The sequence below is a fragment of the Capra hircus genome, chromosome 11 (assembly GCF_001704415.2).
Source record: "Capra hircus breed San Clemente chromosome 11, ASM170441v1, whole genome shotgun sequence".
NCBI classification, from domain to species: Eukaryota; Metazoa; Chordata; class Mammalia; order Artiodactyla; family Bovidae; genus Capra; species Capra hircus.
Window position 1 is genome coordinate 37881717 of NC_030818.1, and position 25268 is coordinate 37906984.

The 25268-nt window shown below is 35.5% G+C and overlaps 1 protein-coding gene across 2 annotated transcripts in view; it reads right to left on the reverse strand.

The window, feature by feature from the left end:
• PPP4R3B (protein phosphatase 4 regulatory subunit 3B) overlaps positions 1 to 25268 on the reverse strand; it is a 53282-nt gene that overhangs the window by 26733 nt on the left and 1281 nt on the right. For both annotated transcript variants that reach the window (XM_005686623.2, XM_005686624.3), the window contains exons 2-7: positions 24718 to 24773; positions 14034 to 14132; positions 8582 to 9205; positions 5401 to 5478; positions 3932 to 4048; positions 634 to 750 (exon numbers count right to left, since the gene is read on the reverse strand). In XM_005686623.2, coding sequence (XP_005686680.1) covers positions 634 to 750; positions 3932 to 4048; positions 5401 to 5478; positions 8582 to 9205; positions 14034 to 14132; positions 24718 to 24773 — 1091 coding nt within the window. The remainder of the gene's footprint in view (positions 1 to 633; positions 751 to 3931; positions 4049 to 5400; positions 5479 to 8581; positions 9206 to 14033; positions 14133 to 24717; positions 24774 to 25268) is intronic.

Below are 25268 nucleotides of genomic sequence, written 5' to 3' on the forward strand. Positions count from 1 at the left end.
AAATATCTAACAAAAATAGAATGCAAAAATCCAAACAGACATTAAGAAATTAAAAATAACACATAAAAAACTATAGTTTAATTTAACAGTAACAAAAACATAAAAGAATCAAATTAGCATTGGGAATCTAGACCTTCTTTAAGAAGAAACATTATTAAATTTTAGTTATTTTCTACTTAACACTAACATATATTTAATATAAAGGTACTTCATTATGAACATATGTTCATTTTGTCTTTAAAACAGTTTAAGGGGAAAGTTTGGCATTTTTGTAGTGGAAAACACAACACTGGTTGCATTATTAAATGTTCATCCTCACTAAAATAACAGACACATCTGAACAAGCAAGAGCAACTTCTTAGTTATACTAGAAAAGTCCTTGACCTAAGGGTTTAGAGTTACATTTCATTAGATTCACTAAATCTATCTCAATACTAGTTTGAATTTTTTTTTTTTTTTAAACAATAAACACATCAACTGCTATATATTCTGGGCTTGCCAAAGTCACAACTGATTAGAAATCCAATTATTCTTTATAAAAGATTAAAATTATGGTTATATCCCTTTCCTCTCAACAGTCTGCAAACATTTTTCTATAGGTAATTCACACAGAACCAAAACAGTACCACTTACGTCATCACTCTGCTGGGCTTCTTGCATTACAAATTCTCGGACCATGGATGGACTAAACTCTACTAGATAAGAAAATATATCTGTTGCAGCTGACCTGACTTGCAAATCGTCCATGCCCTGATAAAAGGAGAATCAGATTACTTGGAGAATGTTGACCCCCTCTTTCTCCCAGATCTATGTCAAACATATTTTGGATTTAGACATGGTACTAGAATCAAAATACACACCTCTCTCATCATTTTCTTTTACAAATACTAAAAACTTTAGGCAGCTTAATGATTAGTGTCGGCCAGGTGTGTGTTTTTTTAACCACCACAAAACTAAACATTCATAGAATTCAAATAAAAGAATGAGCACAGAATTATAAAGCACTGCTCTATAAATGCTGCAAAAAATTTGGGGGGTAAGAAGGAAGATTCTTGATTTAAACAAACGCAAAAATGTGAATGATGTCTCTCAGATAAGGCTTCAAAACTTTCTACAATCTGTCTTTAGCCCTGGATTTGCCAGTTTACACCTGAATAACTGAGTCTCTCTTTTACTCTTTTAATAGAGGATGCTTTTGAAAACAATCTGGGTATTTTCATTTCTTTCCATAACTTAGTTTTCTAAGGTAGTGATCCTGAATGATTTTTCCCCATTAAGTAGTACCTAAAGGATCGCCTTTTTCAGCGATCAATGCAAAGAAATAGACGAAAGCAACAGAATGGGAAAGACTAGAGATCTCTTCAAGAAAATTAGATACCATGGGAACATTTCATGCAAAGATGGGCTCGATAAAGGACAGAAATGGTCTGGCCCTAACAGAAGCAGAAGATATAAAGAAGGGGCAAGAATACACAGAAGAACGGTACAAAAAAGATCTGCACGACCCAGATAATCACGATGGTGTTATCACTCATCTAGAGCCAGACATCCTGGAATGTGAAGTCAAGTGGGCCTTAGAAAGCATCACGACGAACAAAGCTAGTGGAGGTGATGGAATTCCAGTTGAACTATTTCAAATCCTGAAAGATGATGCTGTGAAAGTGCTGCACTCAATATGCCAGCAAATGTGGAAAACTCAGCAGCGGCCACAGGACTGGAAAAGGTCAGTTTTCATTCCAATCCCAAAGAAAGGCAATGCCAAAGAATGCTCAAACTACCGCACAACTGCACGCATCTCACAAGCTAGTAAAGTAATGCTCAAAATTCTCCAAGCTAGGCTTCAGCAATACGTGAACCGTGAAATTCCAGATGTTCAAGCTGGTTTTAGAAAAGGCAGAGGAACCAGAGATCAAATTGCCAACATCCGCTGGATCATGGAAAAAGCAAGAAAGTTCCAGAAAAACATCTATTTCTGCTTGATTGACTATGCCAAAGCCTTTAACTGTGTGGATCATAATAAACTGTGGAAAATTCTGAAAGAGATGGGAATACCAGACCACCTGACCTGTCTCTTGAGAAATCTGTATGCAGGCCAGAAAGCAACAGTTAGAACTGGACATGAAACAACTGACTGGTTCCCAATAGGAAAAGGAGTCTGTCAAGGCTGTATATTGTCACCCTGCTTATTTAACTTCTATGCAGAGTACATCATGAGAAACGCTGGACTGGAAGAAACACAAGCTGGAATCAAGATTGCTGGGAGAAATATCAATAACCTCAGAAATGCAGATGACACCACCCTTATGGCAGAAAGTGAAGAGGAACTCAAGAGCCTCTTGATGAAAGTTGAAGAGGAGAGTGAAAAAGTTGGCTTAAAGCTCAACATTCAGAAAACAAAGATTATGGCATCCAGTCCCATCACTTCATGGGAAATAGATGGGGAAACAGTGTCAGACTTTATTTTTTTGGGCTCCAAAATCACTGCAGATGGTGACTGCAGCCATGAAATTAAAAGATGCTTACTCCTTGGAAGAAGAGTTATGACCAACCTAGATAGCATATTCAAAAGCAGAGACATTACTTTGCTGACTAAGGTCCATCTAGTCAAGGCTATGGTTTTTTCAGTAGTCATGTATGGATGTGAGAGTTGGACTGTGAAGAAGGCTGAGTGCCGAAGAATTGATGCTTTTGAACTGTGGTGTTGGAGAAGACTCTTGAGTCCCTTGGACTGCAATGAGATCCAACCAGTCCATTCTGAAGGAGATCAGCCCTGGGATTTCTTTGGAAGGAATGATGCTAAAGCTAAAACTCCAGTATTTTGGCCACCTCATGCAAAGAGTTGACTCATTGGAAAAGACTTTGATGCTGGGAGGGATTGAGGGCAGGAGGAGAAGGGGACAACAGAGGATGAGATGGTTGGATGGCATCACTAACTCGACAGACGTGAGTCTGAGTGAACTCCGGGAGATGGTGATGGACAGGGAGGCCTGGTGTGCTGCAATTCATGGGGTCGCAAAGAGTCGGACACGACTGAGTGAGTGAACTGAAAGGACATATGATTCATAAGTTAAAAATCTCCAGGTTTTTCTGAAAACATTCCCTAAGTTTGCAGTTCTCAAAGTGTGGCCCAGGGAATCCTGAGGAGGGGTCTAACAACTCCAAAAGGGGGTTATAACACCTTTTTGAAAAGTGCACTAGAGTAGAACTATTTTTCATAGTACTTATGAAAATAAGTATTAAGGCATTACTGGCCTTTTTCACTCCCAGTCTCTCAGAAGTCTAGTGGGTTTTTCCAGAGGCTATAAAGTGTGACATCATAACAGATTAAATGCAGAAGCTGCTACGAGAATCTAGCTATCTTCTATTAAGCCAGACATCAAAGAGATTGGCAAAAAAAGTTATAACAATGCCACGTCTCACCAAATTCTGTTTTGGCAAAATTATTTGTTCATCAAAGTTATTTATGTTAACTATGTGTTATTAATAAATGAGTTAATAGTTTAAAATCTGTTCATTTTTCATACAATAAATGCCATTGTATATAGTTCATAAAAACCGAAGTGTGAAAATCACTCCCTCTACCCCATATTGCAGCACAGGCCCCCTTGGTCATCTTCCTTCCCCCTACTCACTGGTCTAAAAAGGAAAGGAATTTTATTAGTTTCTATGAAACAGACTTAACTTTGTTATAGGAGAGATAATAGTCTTGTAAAAACATGTGGGATTTTTACTCACTTGAAGTCATAGTATATGAATCACACATTAATATTATAAATTTAAGTTATTAAAAATCTAAAGATGACTCACTACCAAGTGAATTACAATTTAAAACATTCAGCATGCATTACTATAATAAATTATTTCCCATCCACAACATAAAACTATTACATATTTTCAATTTCAAAAACATGAAATGAAGCTATATAATTACCATTACGATTTCAAGAGCAGGAAGAATCCCCAACTTTGCCAGAGTTTTGAAAAATGCGTCTCTGTTTTGAGGTTGTAATGTCTGAGAAAATGCACAAAATTCCTTGAAAAAATTAACCTGTAATGTTAGAAAGTATAGTGAGAAGCCTACACACATTAAAAGAAACCTTGGGGCAAACTGTAATGTGAACCACCAGTGTGGAATTAAACCTCAAGGACCTGAAAACCCAGCTACCATTTATTATAGCATGGTTTCTATGTTCTTTAGGTTATGAGGAGCCAGGATACCCTGACTTCAAATCAGCCAATTCATCTTTGGTACAGTTATTTATTAATGGCATATTACTTTTTTCATTTATAAAATTACCCCTTTACACTGCTGCTGCTAAGATGCTTCAGTCGTGTCCGACTCTGCGAGACCCCATAGACGGAAGCCCACCAGGCTCCGCCGTCCCTGGGATTCTCCAGGCAAGAACACTGGAGTGGGGTGCCACTTCCTTCTCCAATGCATGAAAGCGAAAAGTGAAAGTGAAGTCGCTCAGTTGTGTCCGATTCTTAGCGACCTCATGGACTGCAGCCTAACAGGCTCCTCCTTCCACGGGATTTTCCAGGCAAGAGTACTGGAGTGGGGTGCCACTGCCTTCTCCTAGGAAACCTCTAATTCTTTTTCAGTATTTCTTTAGCATCTGACTATAAAGTTCAAAAAAATGGTAAACTGTTGGTAAACAGTAGTCACCATTCTCTTTTCCCTATGGATGGTTTATATCTCAAAAACCTAACTATCAACACATTTGAAATAAAACCATCCCTAAGAGCCAAATTATTTATCATTTATTCAAGAAGGATTCTCCCTTTTTATTAAAATTTATTTATTTTTAATTAAAGGATAAGTGCTTTACAATATTGTGTTGGTTTCTGCCAGGATTCTCCTTACCTGTTTTAAAAAAAAACAGCATCTCAATAATGTTTCTACAACCACAAAAATATATGAGTTCGTAGTTCTGTCCTAACATAATCCACATGCCTGATTTTATAATTTATAAGGCACATATTCCCTCACTGGGGGGAAAATTAAATATCTCTAAAAACTTCTAAGATATAAAAAATAATAATTTTTAGAAATATTGAGAACAATCATTTTATAGTATAATTTAAATACAGTAAGGGGTTAGGGAACCCACCCTCCACTAAGTCAAACACCTGCATGTAACTTTACAGCAGGCCCTCCATATCTATTGTTCCATATCCAACCTTGGACCATGCAGTACTGTAGTATTTACTACTGAAAAAGAAAAAGAAAATCTGTGTCTAGATGGACTCCTATTGTTCAAACATATGTTGCTCGAGGGTCATCTGTTCCTTTTATACTAATTATAAAAATCTTCCTCTTAAATTAATAAGCTCAATATTAAAAGCTATGTATGCCAAAAGAGTAAGTGCTCTTTAAGAGTGTGAATTTCAGTAACTTACCAATTCACGTCGTTTATCATCATCCGTGGCCTCATCTGTTAATTGTGCAAAAACTTCAGACAAAAATTTCTCATCTTCCTACATGAGAAGAAATATTACTATGAAATATTAACAAAAGTATAAAGTTATACTCACTTATCTGATTTTAAAAATTGTAATAAAAGTAGATGAAAACCTAGTAGCAGTTTCATTACAAACTTAAAATTTCAGTATATTCATGTTATAAGGTTCAAAATTTGACAATACCTTTCAATATTAGCTAGACATATATTATTACCTCATTTACATTTAATCAGAAACCCCTAAAGAACTATTTGAAAAACAAAAATTTGATGTTCTAAAGGGTATGCATGAAAACTTTATTTACCTTAACTGAGTGCTTCTCTAGTTCCTGTTCAGGGTCTATTTATTTATGCTTAATTTAAACATAATTCAAACAAATTTGAAGATTTCATTATTAGTCCATAGTGGATCAAAATAATGGGAGTTACAAATTCGGCAATAAAGAATACTGAAATCTGATAGTGGTAAGATTATAAATGCTAACAGTGATTATCTTTTGGTAATGGAGTTTGAGTGATTTTCTTCTTTGCTCACCTGTATTTTCCAATTTTCTAGAATAAGTATGAACAATTAAATTACAACGGAAAAAACTGACATGAATATTGAAATTCACTTTAGAGATTTTCATCAAAACCTACTGAAAGTCATGCTTTAAGCTTTAGTAATCTTCAAAATTCACTTTTATGAAATATTATTCAAATAATTTAATTAAAAGAACAGAACCTAAAATTATTTATAATAATGGTAACCGCATGGTTGATAATAAAAATCAAACCATGACATAGTAAGGATATAGCTAGTAAGTATGTTGTGTACAAATCACTTCAGTTGTGTTTGACTCTTTGTGACCGCATGAACTGGGGCTTGCCAGACTCCTCTGTCCATCAAATTCTCCACGCAACAATACTGAAGTGGCATGCCCTCCTTCAGGGGCTCTTCAGACTCAGGGATTGAACCTGGGTCTTTTATGTTTCCTGCACTTGTTGGCAGGTTCTTTACCGCTAGCTAATATACCTGCCCCTTTTCTTACTGTGAATCCCCCATGAAGAGCTATCAATTCTTTAAAGCCTTTCTGAAACAAGGTAGAACATATATGAAAAAATGAATGAAAAGCACTAGGTATGACTATGGAAAATGTAATATGCTCTCCCAATAAATATCCTTTGGTGCTACTCAAAGACACATCATTGACAAATAACCCCTTTCACTGACTCAGAAGTGTTCCTTTCGTTAATTTGATTCCCTTTGGACTTTATGTATGGAAGTCTGAATCATTCACCTTCTGAGAGAGTGCAACTGTATAAATCACTTATCCTTCAAATCATTTATCTTTCTCAATATTTTAGATTTTAGTGAATAAGTACACATTTATCTCAACTTAACACCTTTTATAAATTCTTTTCCTGCGTTGCTCCCAGATTAACTCCTTCTTTCCTGTCTAAAGATTTTTAACTATTTTCAGAATGTTTTCATTGGAAAATAGTTCCAGTTCCTTGATAAATGCTATTTCCCATTTAAATTCTTCTTATAGGATTCATTATTTGTGTGCTGACAGCTAAAACTCCATAAAGGATTAGAGAAGCAATTTCAAGTACTACAGTCTGCTAGGAGAATGCTTTCTGATTCCTAGTATTTTCTTCCCCTGATCTCTATTATTTAAAAAAAAATTTTTTTTTTAATTTGGCTGTGCTGGGTCTTAGCTGTGGCATGAGCACTCTTAATTGTGACTTGTGGGATCTAGCTCCCCGACCAGGGATTGAATCTGGGTCCCCTACGTTGGGAATACAGAGTTTTACCCACTGGACCACCAGGGAAGCCCCTATTATTCTTGATAATATTCTACAAAAGCACTCTGTTCTGATATATGTATTAAGGGAGCTACTGAATGACAGCTTAAAGCCTATCATAAATACAGCTGGGAAATCTCCCCCTAAATCCCTGCTTCTCTAAGTATTAATAATTAAACTATTTTCCTTAGATCATTTCAGTTTTTCTTTACCATTTCACTTTAAAAGCTTTTAATAAATCATAATTATTCTAAGTCAAGTTGTGCATGTGTTGGAGAAGACTCTTCAGAGTCCCTTGGACTGCAAGGAGATCCAACCAGTCCATTTTGAAGGAGATCAGCCCTGGGTGTTCTTTGGAAGGAATGATGCTGAAGTAGAAACTCCAATACTTTGGCCACCTCATGCGAAGAGCTGACTCATTGGAAAAGACTCTGACGCTGGGAGGGATTGGGGGCAGGAGGAAAAGGGGACGACCGAGGATGAGATGGCTGGATGGCATCACCGACTCGATGGAAGTTGAGTCTGAGTGAACTCCGGGAGATGGTGATGGACAGGGAGGCCTGGCGTGCTGCGATTCATGGGGTCACAAAAAGTTGGACACGACTGAGCGACTAAACTGAACTGAACTACTTTAGGTAACAAAACCTTAAGGGGAAAAGAGGAGCTGCTCCTATAAAGTCTGAAATCAAAACTTTTTTCTCTGCAACAATGTAAAAATGGGCACACGCACAAAACCAAAATGCCAAACCCAGGACTCATTCACCATTAGAGGTATAAAACTTCCATTATACAGTTCAAGGAAACAGAATAAAATCAGTTAGTCTCAGTCCTGGCTGCATATCTGAATTACCTGGGAATCTTTAAGCACACACAGTCACACATACCCACAATAATAATTAGGTCTCACAAAATGGCATAAAAGGTATTTTTAAAAATCAGCTGGTTCTGTTTAAGATGGAAAAGTTCGGGAAATGGATAGTAGTGATGACTGCATAGCACTGTCAATGTACACACTATGAACTGTACACTTAAAAATTAAAATTCTGAATTTTATGTCACATATACTGTACCACAATGTTTTAAATGCGAAAAAAGTAAAAAAAAAAAAACCAAACTCCAGCTGCATGACAGGAGATTTAGAAATATAAAAGATCACACTAATAAATGACTCTACAGAAAACTATGAGATAAAGCCCTGTTTTCAGTGTTTGATAGTACATTTAAAGCAAACAAAATAAATATTTCAAAAAGAAGGAACAAACTCCAGCTTAACTATTAGGGTGACTACGTATTTGAAAACAGAACTGTGAAGAACACCTCAGTTTACTTACCTGCAACATGCTGACTATTTCAACTTTGTTGAAGAAAATAAAAGATGTAAGAGTAGAAAGAAAATTCTCTTCAAAAACAGATGGTGTAGGCAAAATGATGTCCTGAATGTACTGTACCCTGTAAGTCTGATGTATTTTTTGCCTTAGTTCAGAGTCTGTTATTGGTATAACTTCCTTAAACTTTGCAGTTTTGGTCAAGAATTCTCGGTGCCTTTTTGGCTGAGCCAAAGCAGGGTCATATTCAAGACATCCCACGACATCCATGATACACTCATCAGAAAACATAACCTCAAACAGAGTTGCCTTATTTAGGAATAAGATTCCTCTAATAATTTCATACAAATGGTGTAAGCCTTCAGTGTTTTCCAGGTTCTCACAAGCTTGGAATAACTGCAGTAGTTTTTTAATATAGCCTTCATTTTCCAAGGCCAGAGCCAGCTTTTCTCTACGGATAGGTGAGGAGAGAACTGAGGTAACTAAGTCAGCAATCTCTTCAAGTTTATTGAGTTCACACGTGGGTAGGTCAATCAGATGACTAGTTTCAGGCATTTCTTCAAATCGTTCTTCTTCTGATTCATCAATAAGGTCCTGTGTGACTTCCACTGATGGATCCTTACCTTGAACCTAAAAATATACAGCTGGTTACCTTAAAATACAAAAGAATTCAAAATTTCGGAAACCAAATCACTCACCACTGAATTTAAGTAAACATACCTTTTAAGGAATTAATCCTAATACATTGTTAATTAAAAGTGAAGTGTAGAGGAGGAAATACTACTAGCTTACAGTCAGTTATTTGAGTCTTCAGCTGCTGATTGCAGATGATTTCACTTCTAAATTTCCCAACTTATAACTTGAGGTTAATTCTGATACCTAATAACCTCAATATTTGATAATGCGGAGTGAACTTTGCAGAAATTAACTCTTCTCTCAGTCCTCAAAATTATTATGTATAACAAAGCACCACCACACTGGCTTAACAAGGACACTATTAAGTTCAAACCAAATTAAAACCCAACTCCTTGTCTATTCAAGAATAAGAAAATAAGATTTCCTCAAAATATTTTTGAAAAAATATTTGCTTTTGCTCTGAGTCTGAAACTGATAAACAGACTAATAAAAAAAAAATCTATTATTTCAAAAACTGGCATTCATTTAACATCTGTGATAAAGCCTCCAAAGGTTCTAACATCTAGATAAAAATTACACCATAATGAAGAAAGAACTGCTGTATGATTCAGGTTGACTGCTTTATGACTGAAGAAAAGCAAGGCTAACAAATTTTCTAGTGAATTATTCTAAAAGAAAAAGTTTAGAATTTGACTTTTCATAAATTTTTCTAATTCCTAATCCAATCGTGTAATAATCTGTTCTCTACCTTAAAACATCCTGAATATCCTAAATAGACAAAGTTCTACAAATTTCCAAATTCACCAAAGCAACACATGAAAAAAGATCTAAGAACTTAAGAGAAAAAAATAGATGGATATACTAATGCATCTGTATTTTTTTCTCTAGAGGAGTGACAGTATTTTTTTCACTTCTGAGTTTTCAACAGAATATCTGGGCCTAAGGAGGATGACACATAAATTTAAGGTACACTATAACCAAGGTCATAAGAACAGTTCAGATAAAATATCTTGGAAATTCACAGGAAGGAAAATTCCTTCCAGCTTTTGGGGTGGGAGTGAGCAAAGAATACAAGGAAGGGATCATAAAAGCCATGGCATTTGAGATTTTAAGAAATCTTAAGAGAGAGAAAAAAGTAAGATTCAGAGGGAGAAAAAGGTACTCAAAGTGCAAGGGGAAAGAGCACAGAGCCAGAGAAATGAAAGTATAGGACATACACATGGCAAACAGCAAAACTGGAAATGCAGAGTGAATGAAACCAGATCATGGAAAGTCAAGCTAAAATATCTGGATTGTTCAGGGAAGTGAATGTGTAGCACTTTAGAAAGTTGACCTAGCATCAGCTGCATGAGATAAATTTGAAAATATAGGTAAAATAGGTTGTTATTCCAAAGGCTAAATGAACAACTGAATTTGGATTGTGATGTTGGAGCAGATGAGGAATAGCTATAAAAGAGAAAAGGAATCACAATGACCCCACAGCTTTAAACTTGTCATTAGGAAGATCATGGCTTCTTTAACCAACTGATGTTGAGTTTGAGGTGTTTGAATATTCAGCTGACAACTAAACCTGTGGGGCTACTGTTGTTTAGTTACTAAGTCACGTCTGTCTCTTTTGTGACCCTATGGACTGTAGTCTGCTAGGCTCCTCTGTCCATGGGATTTTTCAGGCAACGATATTGGAGTGGGTTGCTATTTCCTTCTTCAGGGGATCTTCCCGACCCAGGGACTGAACCTGTGTCTCCTATTCGGCAAGTGGATTCTTAATAATTGAACCACATGGGAAGCCCATGGGCCTATTACTCTGGAAAGATAAGACAGAAGATAGATATTTGGTATTAGGGTGGCAGTTAAGCCCAGAAGACTCTAACAGAAACCAGAGAAAAGAGGAATGGAAGCCTGAGGGAAGGAAGAAGAATCAGAGGTTACAAAGAACAAAAAAGAGGAAACCAGAGAGTTAACTTACCCTTCAAATGAACACGGTTTGCATAAGTTTAAGAATAAAAGCACAGCTCTGGAACCATTAATTTGGTTATAGCATGTTTTATTTGTTATCTAGTATTAACCCTTACAAGCTTCCTCAATTCTCTCCTAAACGTAACTCTGATGTGTCAATTGCACACAAACCCAAGTATCTATTTGGATGTCAAAAGTGTCATCCACTGGGCTTCCCTAGTAGCACAGGTGGTAAAGCATCTGCTTGCAATGCAGGAGACCTGGGTTCGATCCCTGGGTCAGGAAGATCCCCTGGAGAAGGAAATGGCAACCCACTCCAGTATCCTTGCCTGGAGAATCCCATGCACAGAAGAGCCTGGTGGGCTACAATCCATGGGGTTGTAGTTAGACATGACTGAGAGACTAACACACAGCAGTGCTGTCCACCAGGTATTTCTGGTTCTGTCTCTTGTGCATGTGAGTTCATTGATTCAGTGAAGTTACACGGAGCTCTGTGACTTGCTTTGGCCAATAAAATGTGAACAAAAGTGCCATGTGTAACTTCTGGAAAGAGATTTTAAAAACCAGTGCCCCTGATTCATCACTTTTCTTTCCCACTTTGCAATAACCTTGGAAATATTAAAATGAATTCTCTTATCAACTTGGGCCCCCGAGTGACTCTGCTAAGCAAAGTTCCTTCCTCTCCAATATTGGTCAAACAGCATTAAGGGAAAAAAACCAAGCTTTTGTTGTGATAAGCCACTGAAATTTCAAGATTTTGTTATTACAACATAAACTGTCCTTAACATTCTTAAAGTCAGTCAACTTTATGATGAAAACGTTCATGGCAAGTCCACTATCAATAGGATTCTCAATGAAAATTTGTATTTGCCACACACCAATCAGTCATCAGTGCCTTATAGTTACTGCTTTAAATTGTTTTCCTTTTCAACTGTCAAACACTATTTCTCCTTTAAGTCTCACAAAAGAGATCTTTTTCTCCAAGAGGCCACTGAGTATTCAACTTCCTCCAATATTCTTCTTTTCCATCTCACAACTTACATCTTTACTCACTTCCTTCATCTGTTTCAAAGAAAATGTCCCTACCATTTTCTAAGGTTAAAAGTTCCATATGTATTTTTGACTATGCTTTCTAACAGCTCCATATTTTATCAATTATCTGAGCTCCAGGTTTCTGTAATTTCTTTCTTCCCAATAATTCTTTCTATCATTCACCATTACCCTTAAGATACTTAGTACTCCTTGAGCTATCAATCTTTTTCAGAGAGGAATTCTATTTTCTCATTATAAGGAGTTAAGAAATGACCAAGAAATGTGTTTTTTATTGAAATTGTTCTTTCAAAGTCAGGAATGACCTCCCAGAACTAAAACATAATGTATGGTTCTATAGAATACCACACAGTAGCTGGGAGCAATAAACTAATGTATACTCAGAAACACGGATAGATCTTAAAAGTGTAGTACTGAGTTGTGTAGTAAAAAATTAACCTTGGGAGACCAGCAGAGTGGCCAAACATAACATTCCTTTCAAAGGTGGAAAAGTTTGGGTAAAAATCAATGACAAATAGGGAGGAGAAATGATAACAGAGGGCAAAGTAATGAACAAGTAGGTAATGTAATGAGAGAAATCAAGTATTAACATGTGCCTTAAAAAAGCTCAGGGTAAGAGATGGTATTCTCTTAGCTCAATTATAACAGATGCCTGGAGGCTGAAGCTATATATTTACTAAGTCTACCACTGCTCCTGGGACTCAAAAAAGTTGAATGGAAGTCTGTAGGTCAACCAGACAGAACTGACACCACTCTGGGAGACACTGCCATACAATATGATGAACTCATGGACTAATTATTAATGACTGAGTGGGATTCTACTGGTTTGGCCAAAGAAGCTTGTCCTTTCTACAAAGAAGCTTTGTAACATCTTCCGGAAAAGCCACAAACAACTTGGCCAACCCAACAGTAATGTGCCAGTATCCACTTGGATTCTTACTTTTCAGATTATATCTACTACCACACATGGTATAACATTACTACTGTTGATCCAACTACCTTACGTACATAAGCTTTATGATAATATTGATATTCATGATCAAATGTTCTGGAAAATTGAAGTAAAGCTCCTTAGCATGTAATGTCAATAGAAAATGATTGACATGAAGAATAAATGGACTTACTAGCTATTAACCATCAGCTAATTTCTATACTAAAGAGTTTTCTTAAGAGTTGACCGTAAGGTATTAAAACAAATTATAGTAGATGAAACAGGGAAATGATCAGTCAAAATAGTGCAAAAAAGTAAATCATGGCTTTATAGGACAGAATAGTTTTTTCTTTAAATCTATCCCTAGCCCAGATTGGCTCCTCCAAATGTTAGGCATGTTGATACCGATACTACTGCTTTGTCGCATATATGCTACACTAAATGTACATGCTAAGGCAAATATGATCATTTTGGTGTAACAGTCTCAGCCAAGGGGCCAAATGGTGATCTTTGCAGTAAAGGACTACTCTTGCCTCAAGGAAGGTTTGGACCTTGCCTAATTCGTGGGAGGTAATCCCTAAGCATTCTGAATATACGGTCTATTAGGAGTGATTTTGTTTACCTGGGTGTCTTGTGCTATGCCAGATATATCATGCACATACATGTATGGCTAACTGTATGGTTTATGGTGGAGATCTTGGGCCACACAGTATCAGCTCAACATCTGGGAGTGCTGGAGACTAGAGTCAGCCACATGGGCAGTCAGCCTTCCTATATGTTTGTTTTCTGTTTCATCTCTCCACATTTTAACATACCTCTTTTAGATAAAATGGAAAAAAAAAATCAAGAATGCATGCAAGTTAAGTATTATTAAAATAACCTTACCTGACAAATTTTTTCCCAGATCTCATCACAGCCAGCTTTTTCCTGGAAACTTAGTGCCAGATCATAGTTTTCAGCTTCTGACCAAACAATTAATGTATCCTGTTTAAAAATAAAGATTTGTGTCATCACACCAGAAGAAATAACTACAAAGTATAAATAAAAATCAAGCGGACAAGAAACAGCAAAGCAATGCCCTCAGATAAGTGCAATTAATGTGCACTCAATTGACACCATGTAATTGCATTTTGTTATCCTTTGTAACTTTAGTATTATACAGGCAAAGAAATCATAGCTTTGACACTGTAAGTGTCAGTAAGCAATCTTCTGACACAAAAAATATTAAGATATGTTACCAGGCTCATGTTACCGAGATAACGTTTAATCAAAAGTCTAGCACTTGGCCAAAGTATAGTATACACATTCAGATGTCTTTAATTATGTCTCTCCCAAAGGTTATGCTTTTGGGGAAAAACTGTCAACTCCCTTATTAAAAACTAAAGTTTGGTTTTAAATTAAAACACAAGTATAAACACTAAAATCATTATGAGAACTTAAATGAAATGGACTTTTGAAGGATACATAATAATGGAAGTTTAATATGGCTAAAACTTTGAATTTCAAAAAAATGCCATCTGAGGTTATTTCAATTATTAAAACTGTAATTTATGAAAACATTTATTAACTGTTCAGTTAACTGGTAATTTATAAATATTATAGCCTATTAAAAAATAGAAAACTAAAAGTGAACCCCAATAAAGACAAAATTTTCAAAATGAAAACATTTCAGTACTTTGGTAGCTCTAACAAGAAAGTAAAAAATATCTTTTAATTAATCTAGGACTCAGATTAACACTTATTTGTTGTATAACCAGGTAAAAAGAATACTGAGAATCTGTGTTCTTGCTTCTTATTGGCCATGCTTCTTAGAAGGGATTGTTTGCCATCGTGCTTGTGTGCTAAGCCGCTTCAGCCATGTCCAACTCTTTGCCCACCAGGCTCCTCTGTCTATGGGACCTATAGCCCCAAGCTCCTCTGTCCATAGGATTCTCCAGGCAAGAACACTGGAGTGGGCTGCCATGCCTCCTCCAAAGGATCTTCCTGATCCAAGACTGAACCCCTCTCTTTTGTCTCCTGCACTGGCACAAGAGTTCTTTACTGTTGGCACCACCTGGAAAGCCCCTTTATTTGAGTAGGCCACTCTTTGATTTAAAAACCGTTAGTTGCTCCCGTCATGTACAGAAGAGGTTTTGAAATCTTTTTTAAAAATCAAGAGAGCTCTTTTTATCATCAAAATTTTACTAAGAATCTCCATTAAAAAAAAGAAGATAAAAACAAAGCTATTCTGGTTTAAGCACTAGGGCACCTGCAGAGGGTCCATGTTCTTTCCTTAGTTCCCGAGTTTCTTAGAGCTCAACAGAAAAGCAGCTGCAGAAATAGTGATCTCCAAACTTTTAAAACCTGTGTGCCTCAAATTACTTATATATTATTTAAGGAATATATTATTAGTAGAGCCATATGTACTTTATAAAACATTAATTTCATACTAAAACAGAAATTAAAAGGCTTATATAAAGCTTAAAAAGATAAGCCATATTTTTAAAATGTTGAAACTGTAATGGCTCCATATTATTATTACTAAGAATTTTAAGACCCAATATAGTTAGGGCATAGTATATCCATAACTGACGGGAGATACAAATCCATATTTAATGCCATCCTTTTAGCAATCCTGAATTTGGGGGGGAGGGACAACTTTTTATACTATTTATTTTAATCATTGTTTTGGCTTTGTCACTTGGCCAACAGACAGACTACACTAAGTGTAAATCAGTTTGACAACTATCTATCTTGTTGACTTGCACTTTCGTTACTGTCTTCAACCCATTTTAAGGCACACGAACATTTTTGTTAGGGTTATGTTATTTTAGTTGGAAAATATCTGTAAATATTTATCTGCATATACAGTCTATAACAACTCATAATAGGTGGGGAACAGTCTTCATGGAAATGTTACTCTTCTCTCAGAAAAGTGAAAATTGCTCCATCATGTTTGACTCTGCGACCCCATTCTCCAGGCCAGAATACTGGAGAGGGTAGCCTTTCTCTTCTCCAGATCTTCTCAGCCCAGGGATCAAACCCAGGTCTCCTGCATTGCAGGCAGATTCTCTACCAGCTGAGCCACCAGGGAAGCCCAAAAATACTGGAGTGGGTAGCCTATCCCTTCTTCAGTGGATCTTCCTGACCCAGGAATTGAACCGAGGTCTCCTGCATTGCAGGTGGATTCTTAAAAGTTGAGCTACCAGGGAATCCCCTTCTCTCAGAATACCATGCTTATTTTTGATTCTTCACCATGTGACTTCATTAAATATTAGCAAAATTCAATTTTTGATGAACAGGTTTCTTCTCCAATGATTCATACTGTGCATTCCATTTTGGAGATCACTAGTATAGCAGAATGAATGAAATTCAAAACCCTTTCTTTATCCAGGTATTAAATGCCCCTTCTATTTTGGTTCCAATCTATCTTCCAAGAAAAGTCCAAGTAAGCAACAAAGTCTGAATTAAAATGATGCAGTATCTTTCTTCTTAACCATTTTCTTTTGTTCTTTCTTTCCCATCCTTAACAGTAAACTCTTTATCCATAAGCCAATCAAAATCCCAGAAACTAAATAGGATTTATATTCAGAATTGTTTTCAATGCAAAGGGGACTGACCTCAGGAGATGGTAAAAAATATAGATTCCCATGCTTCTCCCCTGGATACAGGTCTGGAGTAAGTCTAAGAATCTTTATTTTTAACAAGGATCTCAGGTAGTTCTTTGGGTAAGTCAAATTTGAGAACATGACCTAAGTACACCACCAGCTGGTTAACAGAGAAAAGGGAAATGCTGTCAGAGACACCTTCCATCTCTCTGTTGTTGTTATTCAGTCAAATGATGACAAAATCCATCTTTCCTTTTCTCTCTCCTCCGTACCTTACTGTCTGGGTAAAAAAGCACCCGTTAAAAAGGACTGTTTAGAACTGCTTATTCCAAGGGTCAAATTGCTGGGTAAGGGAACATATATAGAGAGCTGGCATAAGAATATTTATACCAGAATGAAGTGTCATATGGCACAATTTCTTACATACCAAAAGGCCTAAATTGAGTCAAGCCCAATTTTTCATAGTAAATTGTTTTCAATCACTGTACGTTGTGATCTTTCATTTTTTTCCTAATCAGTGTGTGGCACACGTATCTTTGGGATGTTATTAATGTCTCAGTTTAAACCAAGGAAAGCGTAGTTTTCCTCTATTAACTAAAACAGTTAATCACCACTATATCCCTATGGAAGTCAGATTTAAAATGAACTTTAAAATTTTATTTGGTCTGATTGTGTAAAAAGAAAGAAGAAGAAAAAATAAAGGTGATTATGTTCAAGCCCAGCATGGGAGTAAGACATGAGCTAGAGAAACCTGACAATTTAGCCTCCACTAACAGGTTTTCACAATGCAGTTTTATTATGAGAAATAGTTATTTTCAATTTTATATATTAAAAACACATTCTTGAGCCAAATACTGTTTAAACCAGAGGTTCTTAATCCAGAGTCTACAGATGCCTTAAAATTTTATCTAAAACCTGATTCATAACATCTTTTGTGGGGAAAGGGGCTCCAATTTTTATATATTCGCTAAGAAATCCATGACACATTTTTAAAGGGTCTAACTAACCAATGAATTATGTTTCAGTTCTCTTCCTTAGTACTGATCCACTTTATTAACATGAATAGAATATGTGAGATCCTACTGCTTGCCAGACTAACCCTATCTTTGCTCCCAATGACTTTGACAAAATCAATAGAGGAAGAGCTAAAGTTTTTCAAAAGGAATACTAATTTTTTATAAAATAGGAAAAGATTATTAGATTTACAGTATTCAATTTACAGGTTCAAAATCAATGTGATGCCTGAAATCAGTGAGATTAACCAGAAAATGCAGCACGTAACTCTCTGTTGTTGTTTAGTCGCTAATTCCTGTCCAACTCTTTTGTGACCCCGTGGACTGTAGCCTGGCTCCTCTGTGCAGGATTTCCAGGCAAAAATACTGGAGTGGGCTGCCATTTCCTTCTCCAGGGGATCTTCCTGACCCAGGGATTGAACCTGCATCCTTGCAATGGCTGGTGGATTCTTTATCACTGAGTTATCCAGGAAGCCCCTGCAGTTTATAACAACAGTTGGCCTAAATGCTTTCTGAGAGATTTTTAAATCTATGCATAGTATTACATACAGTATGGTATAACATATAGTCCAAGACAGACATGATGACACCACTTACAGTAGTAGTGTCTTATCGTCTCAAAATCTGATATATTTGGTGCAATGGGAGTAACCCTGAACTAGATCGAGGACCTGGTGGCACCACCCACAGTTTCACTGTCCACTATTTCCATGACTTTCAGCTGAATATTTTACTTCTTTGATTGTCTTTCCTTTCTGGAAAAGAGGAAAATGCTGCCTACATAAGGATTATTATAAGATGACCATGAATACAGTTATCTTACTGTGCTTATGTGTCAGGTACTGTGCTAAAGCAATTTTCATATATTAATTCAAAACTATTACATGAGTCAGGTAGTATCTCCATTTAAAAAGGGAGGTTCAGAGAAAATTTGCTCAAAATCATAAAGATAGAAATAATGGAATTAAAAACTGTTAAAGAGTATCCATGAAATTCTAAAACCCATGTTTCTATCACTATGCCCCATAAGAAATGTGAACAAATTCTAAAAGATGGCAAAATACACTTGCTTCCCAAGCATCTCTCCTGCTGCATTTTAAGAAACAAGTGAAGTGAAAGTGTTAGTTGCTCAGTTGTGTCCGACTCTCTGCAACCCCAGGGACTCGGGCCTGCCAGGCTCCTCTGCCCACGAACTCTCCAGGGAAGAATACTGGAGTGGGTTGCCATTTTCTTTTCCAGAGGATCTTCCCAAACCAGGGACTGAACCTGCATATCTGGCATTGCCAGCAGTTTCTTTGAGCCACTAGTGAAGAAAGGAAATAAATAAAAAGGACCCTAAGTAAGAAAGACCTCTCCATATGATATCCAGATTCCCTCTTGGTTCCGTTCCAGACCACTACCCAATCACTCTGCCTCATGTTTCGTACTTAATCATTCATGTCCTCTACTTATGCACTTGATTTACAGTTCAAAGTGCAGACTGGATTCTACTCATTACAAATTCATGCAGCTATTTTAATGCAACATTCAAAATTTTATAAACTTCTTTACCTCTCACATACTCATTAGTTCATTCCTCATAATGGTTCTTAGGCTAAACCTCAACATCCTCAATTTTATTGGATTATTTTGCCAATTCATAGATAGATACAGTAAGATTATTTTTATTATTACCTTCATTTCAGTGGACATTCTTCCAACCAAAATGTAGAATATTCTCAGTCTTTCTCTTGAAAGGATATGAAACAGCATTTGCTGCCTGACTGGCCCTTCTTTCCTTACCAATTATATTTTCCCTTGGTTTGAAGACAACATATTTTCCTGATGCTCTATTCTTTCCAATTGCTTATTCCTTCTTCTTCGCTGTATCTTCCTTATTCCTGACTACCAAACATCTAATCCTGCAGTATGCCCTGTCAATTCTATCTTCACATATATCTCAAATCTAACCACCCCTCCTCTTTCCATCTCTACTGCCATTACCCTAACTGGATTCAACATTCTCTCTAGCTTACTAGACTCTGCTGCACTCTCTCAACCAGTCTCTCATTTATTGCTTGTCTTCAATTCTACAGACTGATTTACTATTTTGGATCATGTCATTTTCTATGCTGAAAACTCTTCAAAAGCCTTCAACTGCACTTTAAAAATCCAAATTACTGATAGTAACCAAACCACAAATAGCTCTCAAACAAGTATTACTGGATGAATGAGTAAATGTAGACAGTTTAACCAGACTCAGCCTTAAGCTCTGTTCTTTTCTCTATCCTTCTCTCTCAAAGGTAATCTCCTCTTGTCGCTAAAAATAACATTCAATGATTCTCAAATCAGAATCTCCTATACCAAACTCTTACTCTAATTCTAGTCCCAGAATGTTTAATTTTCAGACCTATTCATTTTACTCATGTCAAAGACGAAATGAAAATAAGGCACAGAACAAAATGCAGTTTGCTGCCACTTATGCCAATAAAAGGGAGAATTTTATGTAGTTGACTGCATGCAAATTTGTTACATACGCATAAAACCTCTAGCAGGGTATACAAGAAACTGGTAACACTGGTGGCCTCTAGTAAAGGAAACTGTATGGACAGAATCCAGAGTACAAGAGACTTCAAAGATACTTTCTTGTTTTAAAAAACATGAATGTATTACCTATTCAAAATAAAAACATTAAAAAAAAAGCAGCACATAACCATATGATAAATGTAAACCTGCTTTCTTCTCAACTTCCCAGTTTCTGGAGAGAACCATCATTTTCATGGCCCCAAAACTCAACACTACTAGTAACCTTTGATTCCCTTAAAAAATTTTTTTGTGTGTGGTAAAAAGTTTTTTAATTAGATAATTACTTTATAATGTTGTGTTGATTTCTGCTGTACAAAAATGTGAATCAGTCAGTTCTCTTTCATATTTAATCATTACTCAAATTTTCCAGCACTTTCTTGAAAATATACTGAAGTTCTGTTTCTTCTTTTCCAATTCCACTTACTATACTTGAACAGACTTTCATTTTCTTGATCTTAATTACTGCAAAGGTCTTGCTACCTAAAGCTCTTCTGTTTCCCTCCTTACCCTCAATTCAATATTCATAACATTGCCACACTGGGTTCCTAAACAGGGTATTACTTTCACGTTAGACTCCTACTCAAGAAACTATACTGGCTCCCTTTTGTTTAGCAAACCAAGCTTTCAAATAAGAAAACTCTGCTGCAAAGAGGCTTAATAAATACCTTTTGTGTCAGGTGTACTATTTCCTTCCCTATCACAGATCCTTCAGCAGACACCACCAAGAAGTGAAGATTTTCTCAATGATTCTGGCTCAAATCAGTCTCTCTTTCCTCTTATTTCCTAACGCTCAAGTCTCTGGAATAAAGTTATTTTACACAGTATTTTTTGTTGGTGCATACCTGCTGTATAACCTCAGTTAAAAAACTTAAACTTTCTGTGAAATGCTTTCATGGGCTCTCAAGAAGGACTGGGTTAAAGCATTTTATTAGCTTTTGTATTATAATTCTTTAATTGTTTCACTTGTTGTGTCTTGTCTCCCAATAAGACCCAGGACGAAGACTTCTTTATACATCTCTCCCAAACCCAATTAACACAAAATTATGTTCAATATACAAAGTATACACCCTATAAGTCTGCTTCTGATTTAGTCAAGATCAACTGAAACTGATTCTAAATAACTTGTAATTTTGACACAGGTATCAGGTACTGTATTTTGTGTCAGGCCGTATAATCATTGTCTTTTCCTTCTAATGTGTTTATTTAAACACTTTACAAGTTTATGCGCTACTTAAGGTTAAGTATATCTTCTCCCCATTAACTACTTCAATACTGCCCATAGTAAGCAAAGGAAGTGACATCAATCAGTGATTTCTTACTGAGTCATTTGACATTAAACTCAACTCATTCTAACTCATTTTGAGCCCATAATTTAGTACTTAGCTCATTTTAGAACTGTAATGTTAAAAGAAGAACGTTAAATATTCCTCTCTGTATTTAATCTATGTACTTTAATGTAGCAAAATATCCTGTAACTATGAATGTCTCATTAACTCACTGAAGGTATTTCTTTTTTAATTAAAAATCCACTAATGGAGGACTTCCCTGGTGGTCTTGTGGTTAAAATTCTACACTTCTAACACAGGGAGCATGGGTTTGATCCCTGGTCAGAGAACTAAGATCCCACATGCTACAAAGCATAGCCAAAAACATAAAAAAAACAAAAATTCCCACTAATGATCAATATATTTCATATAAATTTTGGAAATAAGGGGCTTCCCACGTGGCACTAGAGGTAAAGAACCCGCCTGCCAATGCAGGAGATATTAAGACACATGGGTTTGATCCTTAGGTCAGGAAGATTCCTTGGAGGAGGGCACAGCAACCCACTGCAGTATTCTTGCCTGGAGAATCCAATGGACAGAGAAGCCGGGCAGGCTACAGTCCACAGGGTTGCAAAGAGTCGGACACGACTGAAGTAACTAAGCAAGCACACGATTTTCTAGGCTAATTTATTGAATACTCAGATGATAACATTTAAAAAAAAGATAATTCTAATGAACATAGAAAAATATTAATGTGCTTGGAAATCCCAATTTGTGTAACTTGGTAATAAGGCAAATGAAACAAGATCTGGTGAAAGAAACAAACGTAACATAACCCTTATATAGTTCTTTGATTTCTATTAGAAAAGTATAATTTAAACAAATATAAAGATAATTAAACAACTGACCCCATCTACATAGGTTTTTCATTCTTATAAACAAAGCTTTTCCAGAGTATTCTTACTGCTGAAGAGCTCTTAAGCTTTATTAGTAAAAGTACTAAATTATTAGTACTTTAATGTTATTTAGTACAATTATTAAATTTTCAATGAGGGAAATATTTTTTTAAAAGTCCTAATGGTATATTATTTAAGTGTGATTAATTACAAAAACTACTCCCCTAATGGCATTAAAAAAATTTTTTTAAGTAAAGATCTCTCTATTATTTAAATTTTCTAGCAGAGTAACAGGACACACAAAATTATGTCCCAAAGTTTCTAAAAATATTCACAGAAACACTGTGTAATTCTGAACTAATGATGATGGATTAATTTTATACACAAACCTCCACCATAAGGGGATCTTTCCAGTTAAAACAACTAAAGGATTTCATATACAATTTAAAAAGACTCCATAATATAACTAATTTGTAGGGAGTCATACTTAAGAAAACAGTTCCTGAGAATTTTATATTTATGCAGGTGGAAAACAAAATGATTACAAAATATTAGTCACGAAGCAAGCAAGCAAACAAACAAAAAAACAAACTCAAAGTGGCTATCTGGTATGAGTCAGTATAAAGACAGAGAATAACCATCTGACTAGCTGACTTAAAAGAAATATCTTCAGGGTTCAACACAGAATAAATGTTTGATTCTCTCTCAAAAAAACACATAGTATTTTATAAGCAGAAAAAAACACTATTACTTGAATATTAAAAATTCAAAAATATTTCAAATTACTGATTATGAATGTATTGTATACACAAAATAATTGTTTTAACAGTAAGACTTTTACTAACAATGCACCGTGCAATAGACATATAATTTCATTTCTCCAACTGTAAAGTATTTGTTTCTGAGCATCAAAATTTTCACTGATCTTGAAGAGAGTAGGCACTGATGATATAAATATAATGATCTTTTCCTTCAAATTATTTATTTTTTCCTTTAAAAACCTCTACCATATTCACTTTACACACTGCACACACACACAAAATACACTGGAAAATTATCTTTTCCTCCAAAAATCTCTGCCATATTCACTTTACACATCAAACACACTAAAAATTAGTAATAATCCAAATTTCTAACAACAGGTGTATATCATATATCATACAGTGTTTTTAAAAAAAGCCCAACTAGATCTGCATTGTTAACATGAACAAATCTTCAAAATAGTACTGAGTGAAAAATGAAAGCTGCAGAGTACATGTAAGAATAGGAGATCAATTGTGCAAAGTTTAAAACAAACAAAAGACTACATATTCTTTATGGATACATACATATGCAGAAAAGGTATAAAAGCATGTACAGAAATAATACACATCAATTTCAGAATAGTGGTTACCTATAGGGAGGATGGAGAATGGATAGAATGAAATGGGTACAAAGAGAGTTTTAATTCTATCCACAATGTTCAACACTACAAAAAGATTTGAAACAGATATGGTAAAATGTTAACATTGTTAAATTTGGAGGTGTTACACAGACGCTCATTATATTATTCTCTGTACTTTTCAATTTTGAAATTTTTCATAATAAAAAAGAAAACATTCACAGAATAAAGGAAAGGTTGAATCACTGCTGCCATTTCCAGATTAGATAATTAGGCACACTAATACACAACATAGATTTTCTTTTCCCAGATAAGACAATAAATATTAACAGAAAACATTACATAATAAGCAGTGTACACTTTCATAAAATATCAGTTGGTTATTATATTAAAAATATACAATTAAAGAACAGGATGTTAAGTGCTTCTACTTCAAAGTTTTACCTCTGTATGAGTCAAAGAATCTACTTTCACACCACAAACAGGCTTTCCTTGCTTTAAAGAGTACTCCTATGAATTTTCTTTTATGCCATTTCCTTTAACTGTGATTGAGAATAAAAGGCTTAGTGTACAGTGTATAAAAGATACCTGACTAGCTGCAGTTAAGTAAGACTAATGAATACATTGTATTCTACTAAAAACGAACAGTGGCTCAATTCAAAGATAATAAATTACTGCCAGTACAAAAGCTTGCACTTTTCAGTTTGAAAACTTTTAATCTGCAAGGAAAATACATACAGTATGTAACTTTGTTTACCAAATGTTTTTTTTCTTGTCAGGAAAGCTTTCCCATTCTTTGTCTGATTAATACTTCCTTGATCACAGATGAAGTCTTTCAAATTAAAGATAAACAACTACTTGCCTGCTGTTTTTGATATGCAGTGTTTGGATTTATCTTTGATTCCAAGAGTAGTGATCCTGAAAGTTAAAAAAATAATATTTATAAGTTTCAACTTACAAAACCCTGAGTAAAACATCAGAATACACATTAAAAAAAAACTTTTTTCTTTCCCCGGCAAGACATCTGAAGTCATCAAATATACTCCAGTTTACATTTTTCTCTCAAGATCTGGACTTTGCATTAGAACATATCATTCTATCCCCATAATACTCTTAAGGGAAAAAAATCCATCTAAGACCAACATTCAGACCAAGAATATACAGAGACTAGATGACTTATAGTTTTATTGAAAGGAAACTTTTTAAGGTCTAAATGACCACCTGAAACCAAATTCTTTTTAACAAAGTTATTTTTATTGCATTTCCAGTTTAACAAATAAAACAAATTACAAAGTACCACAACAGGGATCTAAATACTTTGCACACAAATTACAAAACTGCATTTATCCTTTTCTAAGAACAAAGGCCACCTCATGTAAAAATAAATGTCTATGATTACTTTTAAAAAAAGGT